Genomic DNA, 18976 nt, shown 5'->3' with positions numbered 1-18976 from the left:
TTTTTTTTTTTTTTTTTGAGATGGAGTCTCGCTCTGTCGCCCAGGCTGGAGTGCAGTAGCACAATCTCAGCTCACTGCAACCTCTGCCTCCCGGGTTCAAGCAATTCTCCTGCCTCAGCCACCCGAAGTAGCTGGGACTATAGGCGTGCACCACCATGCCCAGCTAATTTTTCTATCTTTAGTAGAGACGAGGTTTCACCATGTTGGCCAGGATGGTCTCAATATCTTGACTTCGTGATCCGCCTGCGTTGGCCTCCCAAATTACTGGGATTACAGGCGCGAGCCACCACGCCTGGCCAGTGTCATGCGACTTCCTAAAGGCTACTGCTAACCAAGCATCTTAATGCAAAACACCTTGTCCAAAGCAGCAGTCTGTTTCAATGGCCATGACTTTAGTAGCAGTCCCTTCTTAACACTAACAGCTAACCGAGAGCAGTGTTATCAAGCATCAGTGGCTACTTAATTGTAAGCTTAAAGGCTGGATGTGTAATTATTAAAGATATACGCTTACGTTATAGAAATACTTTTGGACCACACTAAAAGTATGGAACAGTCGCCATCCAAAGCCTCCCAGGCACCAGGCGATGCTTGTGCAGAAAGGCCAGGACTGACGCGACAGCCTCTAATCTGCAGGGGACAATCTGCTGGTTGTCACCCAGTCGTCTCTGTCCCTGCAACATATGGGCAGGCAGGGGATGGACAAAGCTACATCTGGAGCTCCTTCTGCTCACTGCCCTGCAGCCATGAAGGCTCCAAACCATGGCACGTATGAAAAGTACTTTGTGTGTTACACAGTTATTTAAATACCTCCCAGGCTAAAATGTCCCAAGCAGCTTTTCCTAACATATGGACCCAGGTCTTCCTTCATCAGAATCACCTGGGTGACTGATGAACATGCAGATTCTTGTGCATATTTGTCTATTTATCAGTTTATTTGTCTCCCTTGATAGCATGGAAGCCCTAGAGAGTAGAAGCTGTCTCGTTTACCCTGCTACCCCAGTTCCTACAACACTGCTTGGCACTCAGCAAGTGCGCAATAAATATGTGTGGGATGAATTAATTCCGGGGTCCTATGCTGACCTACTAAATCAAAAGCCCTAAGAATGGGGCCATGCATTTTAAACAGGGACTTGGGCGATTATTATGCTCACTAAATTTTAAGAACCAGCATTCTAAGGTAATTCGGCCAATTCTAAAATAGAGAAAAAGATGGCAAGTTTCCTCCCCCAAGGCCTCCCTATTCACTATCTGGTCAGACATTAAGGTAAACATATTACTAGCCTTAGGTTAAACTTTCCCTTCTAGTCATATTCCTCCAACAAATGTTTATCTACCACCTGCCATATGTCAGGCTCTGGGTCCTAAGTAGACAAAACAAATATAGGTTTGGAAGGCAGAGTGTCCAGGAGAGACTAGAGCCACCCCCATTTCTTTCCAATCTGCCAGAGGTGCATGAGTTGATGGTTTGACAAGCCTACTCCCTCCTCCTGCCCAAATCTCCCTGATACAGGAAAGAAACAGACTATACGTTCGTTACTGTTTTCCCTGCAGGTTTGGATAACACCTCTGGTTCATGAAAGTCAGCTGTGATCTTGAAAGATTTATCTTATCTTAAAGTAATCCAAACTTTCCAAACAGGTTTCCTATATGTTTGGCACCTTTGAGTTTGTTCTGGAAGCTTAGATTATATTTCTAGTTACTCCCTGGACTTTTACCGGTATTTGATCTTGGGCAGTCACTTCTCCTCTCAGGCTGTTGCCTTATTTGAAAAATGAGAAGGTTCAACTAGAATCAGGCATGTCTTGGAGCCCCTTCCAATTCGAATGGACCCTCATCTCTGACTCCTCAGTGCCATCTTAATGCCTTATACTTAATAAAATGTTAAGTATGATATGATTTAATGAGCAAATAATGATTGTCAAGCTAGTCTACCCAAAATTCTCCCAAGCAAAGGTGTTTAACTTGTGGTAAACTTGGGTAAAATTCAAGATTTGCAAAAAACAATTTCTAAGAGTTCTCATTCTCAATTTTCTTGTTTACCTGCAAAAATATTATGGCAATTTAATGTGCTTTAAACTTTATGTAAAAGGTAAAGATAATACCCACATTTTCTCAGAAATTTGAACATTTTGTTTACATCAGAGCAGGAGCAAGGTGCTTTAGTACAGCCTGATCTGATCAGGTTGGAAATCACTGCTTTAAGGGATGCATTTACCTGCCCGGATGAGGCATGACTATCATTTCTGGCACGTTTTGCAGACTCCTGACCATATTATGTTGTTCTCCGTAGAACGATTACCATGACCCTCTGCTGTGCACAGAACCTTCTTATTAAGTCATCCTCTTAATTCAGTTAAAACAAGCCTGATTTGGAGCAAAATGTTTGGCAATGAAAGGAGAGTTCAGAAAAACCTTTTTATTCCAAATCTTTTAATAAAGCGACCTGCAATTTCACATACCATTGAAACAGCAGGAAGAGAAAATCCATTCTGAAACATCTGGATGAGCTACCTAATGATATTCCAAGTGCTAAAAGCATAAAGAAGGCCAAAAATTCATGGGCTCACGTTTCAAACATCCTTTCAACCCTAAAAATGCTTCTTTCCTAAAACAAAAACACAGATACTGCTTTGCTTACTATTATAATAATCATGGTACGGGAGGCAGAGAAACATTCTTTAAGTCAAAATAGCTCTCTGGAGGTTGCTAACATGGCCAAATACATCCTTCCTGGAAACAGTCAACTAGTTGTTTTCACCGAGTATTGTTATCAACAGTTTAGGGTTGGACTTTACTCTCCTACGGCCACTTACATTGTAAAGAGGATGAAGCAAATTATTCAAAGCAAATCTATATTTCTTTTTCCTTCCAGAGGGAAAATGATCCCATCTGATCTTGAAAGAAGGATTCTTGAAGCCAAACAGAAAGTAAGTTTCTGCCGGGCTCTTTATCCAGCCCGTATTTCTATTTTCATCCAGCAGAGAACAAAGTGTGTTTTGGTTTTATTTTAAAAAGAAGATCCAAACCTCAATTTCCCAGGTTTAATGAGAATGTAGAATTCTGCATGCAGCCACTATTTATTTCTCTGGGTTATAGGCTCTGCTTTAGAAAAGTTTAAATTGCTGAATAAATATTATATACAGAGATACAGTGAGAGTTTCCAAAGCATTTGTCTTCCTAGGTACTGAGGGTTGGCATGAAACACACACACATTTGAAAGAGTATTTTCGGAGGCAGGGAAATAGCAGAATGCTAATGTAGTATGTGAGGGACTCTGGTGCGGTTCTTCAAAAGGGGCCAGTTTTTCCTGTCTAGGTGCATGATGTTAGCATTGGCTCTCCAGACATCTTATTTTGCAAGAAGCAATTTAGAACTCTTTTCAGAAGTAACAAGTTTTGAATGCCTGGCCAAGATTCCCAAAGCTCTGGAAAGTCATTTACAACGTGGAATGGCTCACAAATCAGAGAATTTGTTTCTAGAATTCTCTGTTTACCATTTGGTAGATATAATCTACAGTTCCTGATTTAATAACATACACATGCATTTATTATTAGGAACTCAGAAATCATTAGTTACGTTCATATGCCCTTATTCGTTTGGTTTTGGTTTACTAAGTGCAGGCAGCAGGAAAAGGTTTCCCTTGTCCTTGTGCAGGTACTAGAACTACTTCTAGTAACATCAACTACAAGATTAAACCTTTGCTGCCACCTAAAGACTGACACTGTAACATCACATTCTACAAACAGGACAGAGTCCTTATGGAATGAGGGACTATGGCGATCCTGTCTGTGGCATTCTGCTGCCTTCTTCCAGCCTGTTCCTTCAATCAGTTTTCATTTAGCCATGGCCAGAGAGACTGAGGACTAGTTAGATGGATAAAAGTCATGGCTTAGTATTTTAGCTCCTCCGTGCTGAAATGCCAAATGAATTCTCTGGGCATTTTCCAAATAGGATTAATGGGCTGGTCAAAGCTACTTCTCTTCATTCTCCTGCCTACTCACTCTAGGGGATTTATGAAGTGCAGAGGCCTCGGTGTGAATAAGGAACACTTGGAAGTGAGCAAAGGGGGTTAAAAGGGCCAGAAAGTCTACTGGGAATATATACATGTATCGGACACATCCCTTGACAGCCTCTGGGTTCACTACAGCTTCTTCTGAGAATCGAAATGTCTGTTCTTATAAGACACAGTCAGGTCCAACAGCATGGCCTAGAGAACTCAGATTCCAGAGAGTGAACATCAATTTGTCACAGGCCTCGGGGTGTCAGTAACTCTTCTGCTGCTTCCCCAAATTCAGACGAGTCTGTTAGGGAGAGAATTCCCATTGCTTGGAATCAGCTTTTTAAAAGAACCCTTGACTCTGTTTCCTATGATTTGGGGCTTTCTCGTTTGCACAGGGATTTGTTCCTTTCCTCGTGAGTGCCACAGCTGGAACCACCGTGTATGGAGCATTTGATCCGCTCTTAGCTGTCGCTGACATTTGCAAAAAGTATAAGATCTGGATGCACGTGGATGTAAGTATCCCGTAGGGACTGGCCACTAAAATGTCCTTGGACGTTTTTCATCTGGTACACACGAGGGAAATTTCTTTTCTTTTTTTTTTAACTTGATCAGCTTATTTTCAGAGTGGTGATGTTAAAGCTTTTAAAGATAGCTGAAGCAAATTAGCACACAACCCACACAGTACACACCATGCACCAGAAGCATCCCAAAGTTGATTATACCTTAATGTCCCCAACATGGTAATATTTGTATTTGTATAATCAGTACCCAGGCTGACCACGTTGTTCTCAATTCATCGAGCCATTGCATTCATGGAGGAATATAACCTACGCACACAGTCCCACTCTTCCTCACTTACCAGAATGGTCAAAAGAGTAAAAAGGAGTTGCATTTATGTAGGAAACCCAGAGAATTTTTTTAAAAAAACCAAAAAACTGAAGCTGATGTTAGATATTCCTATATTTAGAGAGGAAAATGGCTTGACAACTTCCTGCGAAATAAGGACCACCAAAGTTCCAATTCCTTAGTTTGGTCAGCTAAGAAGATAGATTATATTTGAAACATTTTGACTTCAGGCCTTGTCACACTAAAAAATAATGAAGGTGTTCCCTCCAGAACATTTTCCAATGGAAAAAAATGTGTTAAGTTTTAGAAGGACTGAAGGGATTTAAGTTTAGATTAGTATTACTCCAAGTGTGGTTTGAAGATTAGCTACCACCTGCAAACTATTAGTGATCCATATGAGATAGAGTTTGTGCCAAACCCTTATCAATCACAAACCATCACAAACTAAGCACAATACTTGGCTCAGCTGATAATTTTTTCATTGCAAGACTTTCTCAGTGAAGGAAGGCACAAGTTGATGTTCATTCGAGCGCAAGATCCTTATATTGTCATGGGCCAGCACTGGGTCTAAGCCAGGGCTATAACAATGATCTAGCCCTGGCTAGATCATTTTGGCTTTATAATAATTATTCAGGCCAAATTAATGCTCTTTTTTTTTCCTTTTTGAGACAGTCTTGCTCTGTCACCCAGGCTGGACTGCAGTGGCGTGATCTCAGCTCACTGCAACCTCCGCCTCCAGTGTTCAAGCAAATCTCCTGCCTCAGCCTCCTGAGTAGCTGGGATTACAGGCGTGCGCACCCACGCCCAGCTAATTTTTGCATTTTTAGTAGAGACGGGATTTCACCATATTGGCTGCTCTCAAACTCCTGACCTAAGGTGATCCACCTGCCTTGGCCTCCCAAAGTGCTGGGATTGCAGGCGTGAGCCACCATGCCCGGCCTCATTAATGCTCTTTTCTTTAGGAGCAGAACATTTCCATAGACTTAGCATTTCCATTATTCCAGAGTATTCCTGCAAAGCAATCACCCATCTTCTTTACCCTCCCTGATTCACGTGTGAGTCGTTCATTAGGCTACCAGAGCCCCTTTCATTTTACGCATGAGGACACTGAGAAAAGACTGAACCACCCAGTGCCATTAGTGACCTGGGCCTCAGGACTGGAAACGCTGTTAGGCCTTGCTGGCTGATTCAGGAAGAAGATTACCTGACAACTTCAGAAATGAGAATGTCTGTGTGTCCTGAGCCAGCAGAAGCTATGGGCCATTCCTGTGGGCCTCCTACTTAAATTAGAACTAGGGAATCTTTTAACCAGTTCTATTAGCTTTTCTTTGAAACATACCAAGTTTACCACTTACTCTTATTAGCTTTAACATTCATACAGTCTGTAAAGTAGAAAGAATCTTAAAATAGTACACGTTTGGAATATTAGATAATTTTTCAAAGTGCAAAAGAACTGGGCCAGGCGCAGTGGCTCATGCCTATAATCCCAGCACTTTGGGAGGCCGAGGCAGGTGGATCACCTGAAGTCAGGAGCTCAAGACCAGCCTGGCCAGCATGGTGAAATCTCATCTCTACTAAAAAGACACAAATTAGCCAGGCGTGGTGGCGGGTGCCTGTAATCCCAGCTGCTTGGGAGGCTGAGACAGGAGAATCGCTTGAACCCGGGAGGCAGAGGTTGCAGTGAGCCAAGATCGCACCATTGCACTCTAGCCTGTGTGACAAGAGCAAAACTCTATCTCAAAAACAAAACTAAACTAAAAAAGAACTGAACTTACAACAAAAGGTGGGGGAAGCAATTATATCATAAAGGAATTTTATGATCCCTTTAAAATTATCCTAGAATTAATTGTACTCACAGAGGAAAGAAAGTTAATATTTCCAAATTAATCTCCATCTTGGCATTCTGTTTTTAAAGGAGATTACTACACCAATTCAAATCTTCAACCTTGATCAAGTACAAATTTTTAAGACGTGTGTTCTAATTGCTTAGCTAATTAACTGGTATGAATCTTTGCAGCTTGTGGATTTTGGATGGGGTTTTTTTGGACCCAGAAATTATCCAAAATCACACATCAGTGAAATAGAGTTATGAAGCCACTTCCTATTTCTGGAATCATTTAGACTTGCAACCTGGAAGCTGTTTAATGCCCCTCCTGCCCATCTTCTCTGCCTTACACTGTGGGGACCACAGGGTTTCTCATTCTGAGAACATGACTTCACGAGGACTAACAGTGCTGGTGATAGGTTTGGGAGACAGTCTTTCTCCCTCTCCTATGGACCAGGAACTATGCCTCCAAGGTGGCTCCTTACACCCATATAAATGTGGGATGGAGTCTGGAGACCTTAGAATGGCCCTTCAGTGTAAACTCTGAAGGTTAGTGCCAGAAGAAGGTGGTCAACTTCCTAAGTGGCCTGGGGTCAAGATCATTTTCACCCTAAGAGATTCTCGTTAGTCTGGAAGACACCAGACTATAGAAATCTAGGCAATGACAAACTGCTACCATTTTCCTTGTATGATCTTTTTTCAGGCAGCTTGGGGTGGAGGATTACTGATGTCCCGAAAACACAAGTGGAAACTGAGTGGCGTGGAGAGGTATGTTGCATTTTTCTTATTAACAACATAAAGTCATAAAGTGTTAAAAGCTAACTGTGAAACACAAATTACAATCAATTTCCAGGAACTCTTGGAATACTGAGGGAGCTCACTCTATTCAGTGCTTTTGTTCCTTGCCTTATGTGATGTTACACTCATGAATATGGGTAAACAACAGAAAAATCAAATATGTAAATATTATGTGTAAACAACAGAAAAATCAGAATACACATCAAGTGACCCAGGTAGAATGTCTTCCAGACATAGAGATTCCTATCTAGGGTCTATTCCTGGGATCTCTGAACCAACCACAAAAATTGTTTAAAACCTGCAGGCAACCCACGTTTTTCTAGGGAGAAGATTTATAGCTTTCATGTTTCATAAAAGGATAATATCCACTGCTTAAAAAAAATAATAATAATAATTTTGCAAAGCAAATAAGCACCTTGTAACTTATCAGTGTTGAAAGTTTGGGCTTGGGGTCTAAGATGGCCAGTTCACTTAAAGTGAAACATACTAGCAATAGCCTCATCTCATGGTTTCATTCCCGGAATAACCTTTCTCTGACAAAGCTCCGACTGATGCTGCAAAGCACCTTTTATTTAGAGCCTGCGCAGAAGACTGTTGAGAAATGCTGAAAAACATGAAGGCAGTGATATCTGATTAGCATAAACCACTTTCAGGTCCAAAGAAAAGAGAAAAACAGAATGCAAAATACAGGCTCTGGTTCTGAACCACATGCAAGGGGAGCCCAGTTCTCTCATCACAACACGGCAGGTCAGACACAATGGTGAGCTCTGACACTCCAGGCGACCAAGAAAACCTGAATTCATCAGAGGCTGCCAAATGCCCACCATCCCCTGCCAAGTCCCCAGTTGCTGCCCAGCAAAAGCGTCACACTGGCTCTGCCACTAGACATCTTGGCACAGTTTCTGTTCCAGGACAAGGAGAGACGCTGATGGAGCGCAGAAGCACTTGTGAGCCCTGGGCATGCGGGAGGCCCAGGCCAGAGTGGCTGTGTAGGGTGTGTGATGTGACACCCGGGCCTAAAACGCACAGAGAACCCGTGAGTGTGGAAAGAGAGGGGTGGGGTTACTAGGCTGGAGTCAAGAGCGTCCCGCTGAATTAATGGAAAGAAAGCAAAAAAGAGTTGGGTTACACTAGCTAAGGCCCATGTCAGAAGGGTCACTGTCCCTGAGTCTGATGGCCGGGGTCAGGACCTGGCCTGGGCACAGCTGGGTTAAGGCACCTGGAGCCCCCCAAGCTCTGATTGCAGGGCCCCATTTAGACGCCGGTGGATGAGGGCAGGCGTGTCTCCCTCCCAGAGTCAGCCAGTGCCAGGCCTCTGCTCTTGGACCTTGGGGCTTCTCCCAGGCCTAATCCCTTTCCATCTTGGAGATCTGCAAGAAAGCAGAAGCTTAAGGAAGAGGCAATGAAGTAAACAGGGAGAGACGAGAGAGAGAAAGAGAACAACTTGAAAGGTGGCTGCCCGCACGATCAGAACAAGAATTAAATTCATGTGCTTTCAAGAGAGGTGGCCTATCTACAGGTCTTTCTCTCCTGTGAGTTTCTGACTGGCACAAAAAGTCTGTTACTTTACCTTTGATGCCACCTGCGACTTCACGTGCTGAAAGTACTGGCACATCTTCCACTTAAAAACTCACTAAATTACCTACCCTGAGCCTTAGAAAAATAAACACCCACACGATTCTGTACCAAAGACTATTATTTGAGAGCAAAGCTTAGAACGTTCATCAGGGAACACAGAGTTCCCTCTTAACTGCCACAATTCTTGAAACTGTACTATAACTAAACTTTTCTAATGGAATAACCATATATGAAGTCCTAAAAATGAGGGGGCTACTGGTGTTCCACTCTAAGCAGAATCCCCTTAGCTACCCATTTACCCGAGGATACCCCTCTCTCACTGACTTATTAGCAAAAGGCATACTTTCAAAGTGAATACAGTTGGAAGACCAGTGGAAACCACTTAATGTGTATGGCCGCAAGTTTAGGAAAGAAATGTGTCTCACTTAGGGAATGACATTTTTTTCAAGTTCCGCAAACCAAAGTTTAGAACTCACTCTAAAAGTAGAGGAAATCCATGGTCAATTCTTGTCCCCAAATCCAGAGGCTCCTTCGTAGTCACAGGGGATGTGAATGCCATTCTCACACAAAATGGCGCAAGGGGACCGGGCACAGTGGCTCTTGCTTGTAATCCCAGGACTTTGGGAGGTGGAGGTGGAAGGATCATTGAGGCCAAGAGTTCAAGACCTACCTGGGTAACAGAGTGAGACTCCATCTCTACAAAATGAATTTTTTTTTTAATTAGCCAGGCATGGCGGCATGCATGGCTGTGGTCCTAGCTACTCAGGAGACTGCGTGAGGCAGGAGGATCACTGGAGCCCAGGAATTCAAGGCTACAGTGAGCTATGATGGCACCACTGCACTCCAGCCCGGGCAACAGAGTGAGACCCCATCTCTAAAAAAATTAAAACAATAAAATAAATAAATAAATAAATAAAATGGCACAAACATCTGGAGCCCTGTCTGGCATCCCCTTTGAGAACCAACCAAATTCTCAGAAAACAGCTCTCTTCCTTGCTAGCACTGTCAAAATGTCTAGAGATGGTGCTGCTGAGAGGGCACACCACAAGCCCTGAGACTCCAGAGCATGACTCTGTGTATTGTATTTTTATTTCTTTTTATTTTTATTTATTTATTTTTGAGGTGGAGTCTCACTCTGTCACCCAGGCTGGAGTGTGGCAGTGCAATCTTGCCTCATTGCAACCTCTGCCTCCTGGGTTCAAGCAATTCTCCTGCCTCAACTTCCTGAGTAGCTGGGGTTACAGGTATGCACTGCCATGCCTGGCCAATTTGTTTGTTTGTTTGTTTGTTTGCTTGTTTGTATTTTTAGTAGAGATGGGGTTTCACCATGTTGGCCAGGCTGATCTTGAACTCCTGACCCCAAGTGATCTACTCGACTCAGCCTCCCAAAATGCTGGTATCACAGGCGTGAGCCACCACACTGGCCTCTGCATCATACTGACTCATCTTTAGTCCCTCCTGCCCACAGGCTGCCGCTTACCGTAATCATCCTCTGATGTGTTCCACTCTCAAGGCTTTCAGTCCCAGCTGAAGGTGCTGGTGCAGTTTCTGCCGCATCACCAGTTACCCTCACGCCTGCCCTGAGAGTCAGGTGTTCAGGATTTAATTAGATCATTGCTGAACCTCTGTCAGATGCAAGTCACAGCGCATGGCACTGCGTGGGTGCAGAGACGGGTATGGTATAAAGCCTATCTTCAAGGAGTTTAGAGTCTAGTGGGGAAGATTGTCAGTGAACAGTGGATTAAAATTCAAAGCAAGGAAGCAAAGGCTGGAGAGACAGACATGGGAGCTGATTGGAGAGCACAGAGAAAGGAATGGTTCCTTCTGTGATTACAGAGAGGTTTCGCCAAGCAGAGCAACATCGGAGCTGAGCATCACGGCATACAGGGTACTTCATCGGGCAGAAATGGAAAAGGGCATTCAGGCTGAAGAGACACGGAAGTGTGAAAGTGCACAATGTCTTGGAGAAAGTTCACACAAGTTTGGTTGGAGGATGACATGGTTTCACAGCAGTGGCCAGGTCATGGGTGGAAAGTACAGATGTCTTGGCCAGCCCCCGGGGCCTTCCCACAGAGCCAGGTCAGAATCCACGGGGCTTCTTTCCACAAAACATAGATCCCTGAGCTGGGAGTCACTGCTGTGTGGCTGCCATGATGCGTGGATATTATTAGATTCCTTGGGGGGACAAAACCCATCAAAAACCTTTGCTGCAGGAGCCCTAGCAGGCTTTGAGCAGAGGTACAATGTGATCTCACCTGTGTTCTGGCGTTAACTCCGCATTAGAGAGGAGATGGGAGCCAGCGACAGACTGGAAGCTGTTAAGCTCTTAGGAACGTCCAGGTGCAGGACAGGAGAGAAGCTGAGTGTGACTTAAGCTGTAGTAGCAGAGAAGGAAGTAAGTGGATGGACCTAGGAGACGGGGAGAGAGAATCTAAGGGGCAATATCAAGACAGGGGGAAGAAGAGTGAAACCAAGGATGACAGTGAGGTTTGGAGGCTGGAGGCCTGGAAGGAAAGTGGTGCCAGGAACACAGAATATAGAGGAGAAAGAATCAATCTAGAAGGTTGAGCAGTGGCGAGTGGGGCCTATGGATTTGAGGCACAAATAAGAGCACAGGGAGATGTCTTACAACAGCCCTGCGGGATTCCGTTCTCTCCAACTTACACAAACTGCAGAAGCCACATGACCGAATCCCACAGCAAAGCGTTTTAAAATGAACCTGAGGCTGTTTTTTTGGTTTTTTGTTTTTTGCTTTTAACAAATTGCCAACATTTCTCAAATCAAGGCCATGTCATCGAATCCATCTGCAGGGCTTTTTGCCATCTTTATGCCTCTGAGAGAGAGGTGGGACAGAGAATTCAGTGACAGGTAGTTGTGAGCCTTGGCAGCTTCTCTTCTGAAAAGACAAATAGGCCCCCGCGTAGAGGTAAACACCACAGTCAGACATGGAAGACAGCTGGTTTTCTCTCCCATCAGGCATTCTTATTGACAAAGCTGAGTTTATCAGAGTTAGACATCTAGCTGTAGAACATGATGGAATGTATAGAATGGCTGTGTGTACATAGGTGCACGGTGTCACCAAGTTCACAAATGACAGAGATAAAATCCATAGCAAAAGCCAACCTTATTTAATGCTCACTGCCTGTTAAGCACAGTTCTAAGCACTTTACCTAAATGTTTATTACTATTCTCCTTTTCTAGATGAGGAAATCTAGGCACAGAGAGGTTAAGTAACTTGCTCAAAGTCACACAGCTAGGAAGTGATGAAACCTGAATGAAAACCCGTACTATCTGGCTCCTGAGAGCTTCCCCCTTAACTATTATGTCTGCTTTATAGCCTAGGATCCTGACTCCAGGGTCATTCTACAGAGCAAGGAGATATTTTCTTGGAGGGAACTTTCAGTACCTCAATGCTATTATTATTCATTAAGTCATTTAGTCTTCTCTCCAGGGGCAGTTATCTGACCATGAACTGCCTTTGCTTCTAGTTCCTCAATTCCAGTCATAAATGTATCTGACAACCAGTGTCAGAGCCAGAGAAAGACCAGAAGCTGAGCTAGACTATTCGTTGGCTCAGATAAGATCCCCAGGCCAGTGAGCGCTCTGACTGACTGACACATGCCCTTCATCAAATGAATGAATGGGGTCTTTCCCAGCTTCTCATTTTTTCCCAAGGCTGTCACACCCAGAGAGGTGGGAACTGGGTGAGCCCACGTCCGTCGTATGGCCAGATGGGGCTGCAATCCATGGCTGTCTGGAGGCAACTGCCACGGGTTATTCTACTGTAATACTTGCCTTCCTCCTTTATGCCACTCATGAAACTCCACTGCCAGGACCCCTCCGTCTCTCCGGAGACAAGCGCAGAGGCTCACCTTACCCAGTAAATGTATGAAGTGAGCCATGGCATTCACAGTGGGAGCAGTTGCTTTTCCCAGAATCAAAAGAGGAGCACAGTGGAAGTGCGGGAGAGAAGTCGCAGAAGTTAAACAAGGCCACAGAGATCATACTGAAAGAATCTGGGCCCTTAAAAAATTAAGCAAGATTCAACAAAGTGAAGCAAAGGGAGATGGTGTTCCAGGAAGAGGAAATAGCATAATGAGACCCATCAGTATGATAATAGAATTCTCTGAGAACAAAAGATAATCTGGCATGATGAAATGGATAAAGAAAAGCGAAGGGACACAAGACCTAAGGCGTAGCTAGGGCTTGCCCCAAGGGCTGCGGGAGCCATACCCTGCAGTTTGGAATTTGGGCTGGAGGCGAAAGAAAACTGTCAGTGATTTCGGAGAAGGAGAGGGCCATAAACAGAGATTGAAAATAATTCTGGTGCCAAGTGAAGGATGAAATGGAGACCGAGTCAGTTACAACACAATTGCTGAATCCAGATTAAAATAATGAGAATTATTATTAAAGGAATCTGAACCAGGACTACAGCCCAGACTTTTGAAATCGTGTAAATTCCTGAGCAGGGAATCTCTGCTGTGTGAGCCACTGTTGCTGATGAGAGAGCATCAAATTTCCCCAAGGTGTGAGGCAAAAAAAAGACGGAACTCTCCCCTGCTGTGGGAGCCACAGCACATCTCATCTGCAGTCTGGAAAGAAAATAACTCTGGATTAGGAAACAGATGGAAGCACGGGCCTCGCCAGAAGCTACTACGAAAGGACGCATTTGAGAAATTGGGCATCAATTGATTAGAAAGGAAAAATCGAGTTAAGCAGTGAAATGAGCCCTGTCTTTGAGTTCCAGGCCACTGCGATAGCAAGGACCACAGAGGTACAGGAGGCAGCCGCCCTCTCTGGCCAGGTGCTCTGGCCATCACTGGCCAAAGGAGAGACTCTGGACTGGATGATCCCAATGACTCTAAGCTGTGCCCTAAGACCACTGTGGAGACAGGGTGCATGCCGCCACTGGAGCTGGGGCACGCCACATGGAGACCCACACCCTCACCTGCTATTTCTGTGGACAAAGAAAAGTTGCAGTGTGAACTCCGAAAAACTGAGATAGGTCTCGGTTAATTTTGAAAGTTTATTTGGCCAGGGTTGAGGACTCACGCCTGTGACACAGCCTCAGGTGGTCCTGACAACATGTGCACCAGGTGGTCAGAGCACAGTTTGGTTCTATGCATTGTAGAGAGATATAAAACATTGATCAACATATGTAAGATGAACACTGGTTTGATCTGGAAAGTCGGGACAACTCAAAGTGTGGAGGGGCCTTCCAGGTCATGGGTAGATAAGAGACAAATGGTTGCATTCTTTTGAGTTTCTGATTTGCCTTTCCAAAGGAAGCAATCAGATATGCATTTATCTCAGTGAGCAGAGGGGTGACTGAATAGAATGGGAGGACAGGTTTGCCATAAGCAGTTCCCACCCTGACTTTTCCCTTTAGCTTAGTGATTTTGGGGGTCCGAGATATTTTCCTTTGACACATCTTTAAGAGTCTACTTTGTGTTTACTAAATACAGTGTCGTGGGAGCATGGGATGGGGGAGAGGGTTGAAAAATTATCTCTTGGGTACAGTGGTCACTATTTGGGTGCTGGGTACACCAAAAGTCCAGACTTCACCACTACGCCCTATAGGCATATAGGAAATCTACACTTGTACCCCCTCAATCTGTTTAACTTTGTAAATTAAAATAAATACATACATTTAGTGTCGATCTGGATTCTGAGAAACAGTACCAAGAAACTGAAGCTCGGTTGCACGTGCCTGGAGCCTGTCAGGGTGGAGTGCCAACTGCTTACGTGATTTGTTTATTTTAGGGCCAACTCTGTGACGTGGAATCCACACAAGATGATGGGAGTCCCTTTGCAGTGCTCTGCTCTCCTGGTTAGAGAAGAGGTATGTCTCTCCTGACGCTGTGTCCCAGTTCGTGCGTGGGTTTGACCGTCTTTATGCGGTTAACTTTCTCTGGAAATATCAGGATCACCGGGTCTTCTCTATGGTGCTACTCACATTCCCCAGAGAGCCCTTTCTAGATTCCTGTCTGCAGGGTGAAGGTCTGGTGCCTAACAGGGAAGAAAGGGTAAGAGGACCTCAACTTTCAGAACATAAACTTTGACCTAATCTCCATGTTTTCAGTATGATACCCCTTTCCTCAACTGTTCCTCCATTCCCCCAATCCAGAGACCCTCTATGTCACTCTCTCAAAAAATTAAATTTCCAGGTTTTTTGTTTTTCTGGAATCTGAGAGATCATTTTTCCTATATAAGAAATATACATGATATAGGATTCAGGTTAGTGTTAGGATCCAGGTCCATAACATGTATATGTATGTGTGTGTGTTCTGTCTCTCATGATTACAGTCTATCTATTCAATATTCAAAGCCATGTTCAGAGTGTAAGGAAGCTGCATCCTTATTAACCAGAAAAGAGAAGCAGCATCAACGAGCACTTTCATTCAAGATGGTTCTGTTGACCAGGCCTAGGGCCGTTCTCAGTAGGTGAGCACTGTTGGTGAAGGCCACTGCATCTCCCTTCCATGACGCCAGGCCGGACTCATAGTTCCTCACTCCTGCATTTATTTTGTTGATGAAACCCAAATAAGGAGCTTCAGATGATCCCCATTAAATTTTATTTTCTTAGCCTTAATAAAGCAACCCCAGATTAAAAGAATTTTTAAATGTTGATCTTCATTTACTTTTTTTTTTTTTTTTTTGAGACAGAGTCTCATTCTGTCACCCAGGCTGGAGTGAAGGATGGTGTGATCTTGGCTCACTGTAATCTCTGCCTCCTGGGTTCAAGTGATTGTCATGCCCAGTCTCCCAAATAGCTGGGACTACAGGTGCCCACCACCGCACCTGGCTAATTTTTGTGATTTTACTAGAGAGAGGGTTTCGCCGTGTTGGCCAGGTTGGTCAAGAGCTCCTGGCCTCAAGTGATCTGTCCACCTCAGCCTTTCAGAGTGCTGGATCACAGGCATGAGCCACCGTGCCCAGCCAAATATCTATCTTCATTTACTTAAAAATACTTTGCTTTTTTTCTAATTATACAGTTAACACACTATGTCAGAAAGTTGAGGCAGAACAGAAAATATAAATAAATTTAGAGTCACCTCAAATTTTTATAACTTAGGGATAACCATTATTACCATTTTTAATATTTTCTCCCACAATTTTTTCTAGAAATAAATATATTTAAAATATATAAATAAATATATATTTATAATAAAATTGCTGTCATCTACCTCATATACTTCATATATACATGTTGATTCTTCTTTATACTTTGCATTATATTATGAGCATGATCTTCCAAAACCTAATTTGTAATGGCCTCATATTATTCTATCACATAATTCAATGAACCATATCTCTATGGTTAAAATATTAACCACAACAGAGTGACTTGATGGAATCCTTAAACATATACCTTTGATCACATTCCTGATTATTTTCTCAAAGTAGACTCAAAGTGGGATTGCTGGGTCAAAGAGTGTTACCACTTCTGTGGTTCGTTCTTAATACCTCACGTTGTCAAATGCAAATTTACACAGCACGCCTTCTGTGTCTTCATCAGTAATAAAAATATGGACACAAGATTGAAGACAGAAACTTCCCCTCAAAATGAGATGAATGCATTGGAAAATATCCTTTTGGGCTGGGTTTTCATCAGTTAAAAATACGGTCCAATGTATTATCATCTGCCCTAGCTCATGCAAGCCTCAGCTATAATTACCTCAAAGGAGAAAATAAATTTTTGTTATTTAGATTTCAGCCAGATGTTTTGACAGTGGCTCCCATCATGTCCTTACAGACCAAAAGGGAAATGTGAGCTGGAGGAAAATAGAAAGATTTGGAACTGATTAGATGACTGCATCGGAAGGACCTACTGACTGGCAATTTGATGTTACCCAGGATAGAGCCTATGGCTTGGTACCTAACCTGTACCATTCAGAATATTCACGGACTGTTTGATTAAAACATAGAAGCTGATTAATGTTTCAGATGGGAGGAGACTGGGAGGTAGAGTAAATGTGTGTAGGGATGGAATCAGAATACAAGATGATTTTTACAGACTGGACCAGTGAGCCACATCCAAAAAGGGACATTGTTATTGGAGATCATTGTAAGGCTCTGCTCTTAGGTCCATGTATACTGTGGTTATATTTTGATTGGACAAGGAAGGCTTGTTTCTACAGCTAAATTGTTGGACTTGTGAAAAAGGCAAAGGATGGTAGCTCTACAGGGCCAACAACGAGTCAAGAGAAAAATGCCACACAAAAGACATTAATGAGATACAGGAAGTGGAGTTTCAGCATGAGAAGGTGGTGGTCTTCCACTCTCCTCTAGTTAAACCATACCCGCAGTGCTCTGCTTTGCTCTGTACCAAATTGTCCATGGGGTTCCATCAAGCTAGATCCCAAACAGTGGGGACCAATTGGTAAACGTGTAAGAAGGATGATTGAAACAACTAAGGATGTTTAGCCTAGGGAGGAAAAGAAAAGAAAAGGGCCGAGAGGAGGATGGCAGCATCTCAAATGGAAGAGACTGGGGTTTTCGTTGAGGCTTTGGGGAGCTGGTTTAGTAAACACCGGGTGTTAGAGATTTGGTGGCAAAATCAGTACATCCTGCGACTGTAGGTCTGTTTTGGGTTCAATAAAAGGAACACTTCTAAAAATTAAACTGTCCAACAGTAGGAATAAATTAATAAGGGGAGGTGATTAAATAGAGAGATTGGACAGCCACTTATTAGGAAGAGTGTAGAAATGATTCCTTTATTGAGTAGGAATAAATGAGCTCTAAATTCCCTCACAAATCCAAGAGTTTATGATGCTCTGACAGCATTTCTTTTATTGGCATCCAAGGAACAGTGCTGTTCCATAAGATGGTAATAAGGGTTCCCCAATAAGAGAGTTCTCAGTTTTAAAAAGGCTGAGATATATTGGTTTAGAGTTAAAAACAACTTACATTATTTCAGGGCTTATTGGGGCCCTTAATAGGCTGATATATATTGCAATATCTAAAAAGAAAGACTAGATGATATAGAGTTTCCTACATTTATTTGAGCATGGTAATCTCTTTATGTACAGCAACTATTAATGTGTTTTAAAACACATTAGTTTGGGACATGATGGTCTATAACCTTTTCATGGCTCATGGCTCAGAACCAGGACATCATCTCACTAAGGCCTTCTGTAGGAAAAATAGCATCACTTTTGCTTGTCATGTTGTACAATAATGAGACTGTGGCTGCCCAGCTTTTTTTTTTTTTTTTTTTTTTTTTTTTTTTTTTTTGGAGACGTGGTCTCTTTCTGCCGCCCAGACTGAAGTGCAGTGATGTGATCCCAGCTCACCGCAACCTCCACCTCCCGGGTTCGCGCCATTCTCCTGCCTCAGCCTTCCAAGTAGCTGGAGCTACAGGTGCCCACCACCAGGCCCAGCTAATCTTTTGTATTTTTAATAGAGACAGGGTTTCACTGTGTTAGCCAGGATGGTCTTGATTTCCTGATCCCGTGATCCGCCTGCCTCTGCCTCCCAAAGTGTTGGAATTACAGGCGTGAGCCACCATGCCCGGCCGTCCAGCTTTTTTAGGGCTCACGTGTTTTTGAGTTATTTTTTTCTATCACAGTAGGAGTAGGTCTGATCCTTTCAGCATTCCACACTCCCTGAAGTGGTCTTCCTTAGTATTGATGGCGCCAGTGTGTGAGCGTGCATGGCCAGAGGAATAATGGTACAAAGTTTCTGTGACCATGAAACCAAATAAAAGCAAGTGTTGCAAATTTTCACGTTATTGGTCTTCAAGTGAATTTTCTTTTTCGAGTTCAGTATATTTCTACTGATCTAATACAAATGCATCGTATTTAATTTTTCTTATTCTGAAAAATAATGAATGGATTCCAATATATGTGAAGCCTAAACTACAAGGTAGAGTCCAGTTCTGTCGTCTACCATTTCAACACTCCGTCTTTCAAAACCAAATTAAAACT

General features: G+C 43.3%; 1 protein-coding gene across 2 annotated transcripts in view; it reads left to right on the top strand.

The window, feature by feature from the left end:
- The window catches only part of GAD2 (glutamate decarboxylase 2), an 88139-nt gene that overhangs the window by 50171 nt on the left and 18992 nt on the right, over positions 1–18976 (top strand). For both annotated transcript variants that reach the window (XM_031652459.1, XM_009214120.4), the window contains 4 exons: positions 2873–2927; positions 4396–4512; positions 7375–7439; positions 14811–14889. In XM_031652459.1, the coding sequence (XP_031508319.1) occupies positions 2873–2927; positions 4396–4512; positions 7375–7439; positions 14811–14889 (316 nt within the window). The remainder of the gene's footprint in view (positions 1–2872; positions 2928–4395; positions 4513–7374; positions 7440–14810; positions 14890–18976) is intronic.

The sequence above is a fragment of the Papio anubis genome, chromosome 11 (assembly GCF_008728515.1).
Source record: "Papio anubis isolate 15944 chromosome 11, Panubis1.0, whole genome shotgun sequence".
Lineage (NCBI taxonomy): Eukaryota > Metazoa > Chordata > Mammalia > Primates > Cercopithecidae > Papio > Papio anubis.
This window is presented reverse-complemented; position numbering and strand designations above follow the sequence as displayed.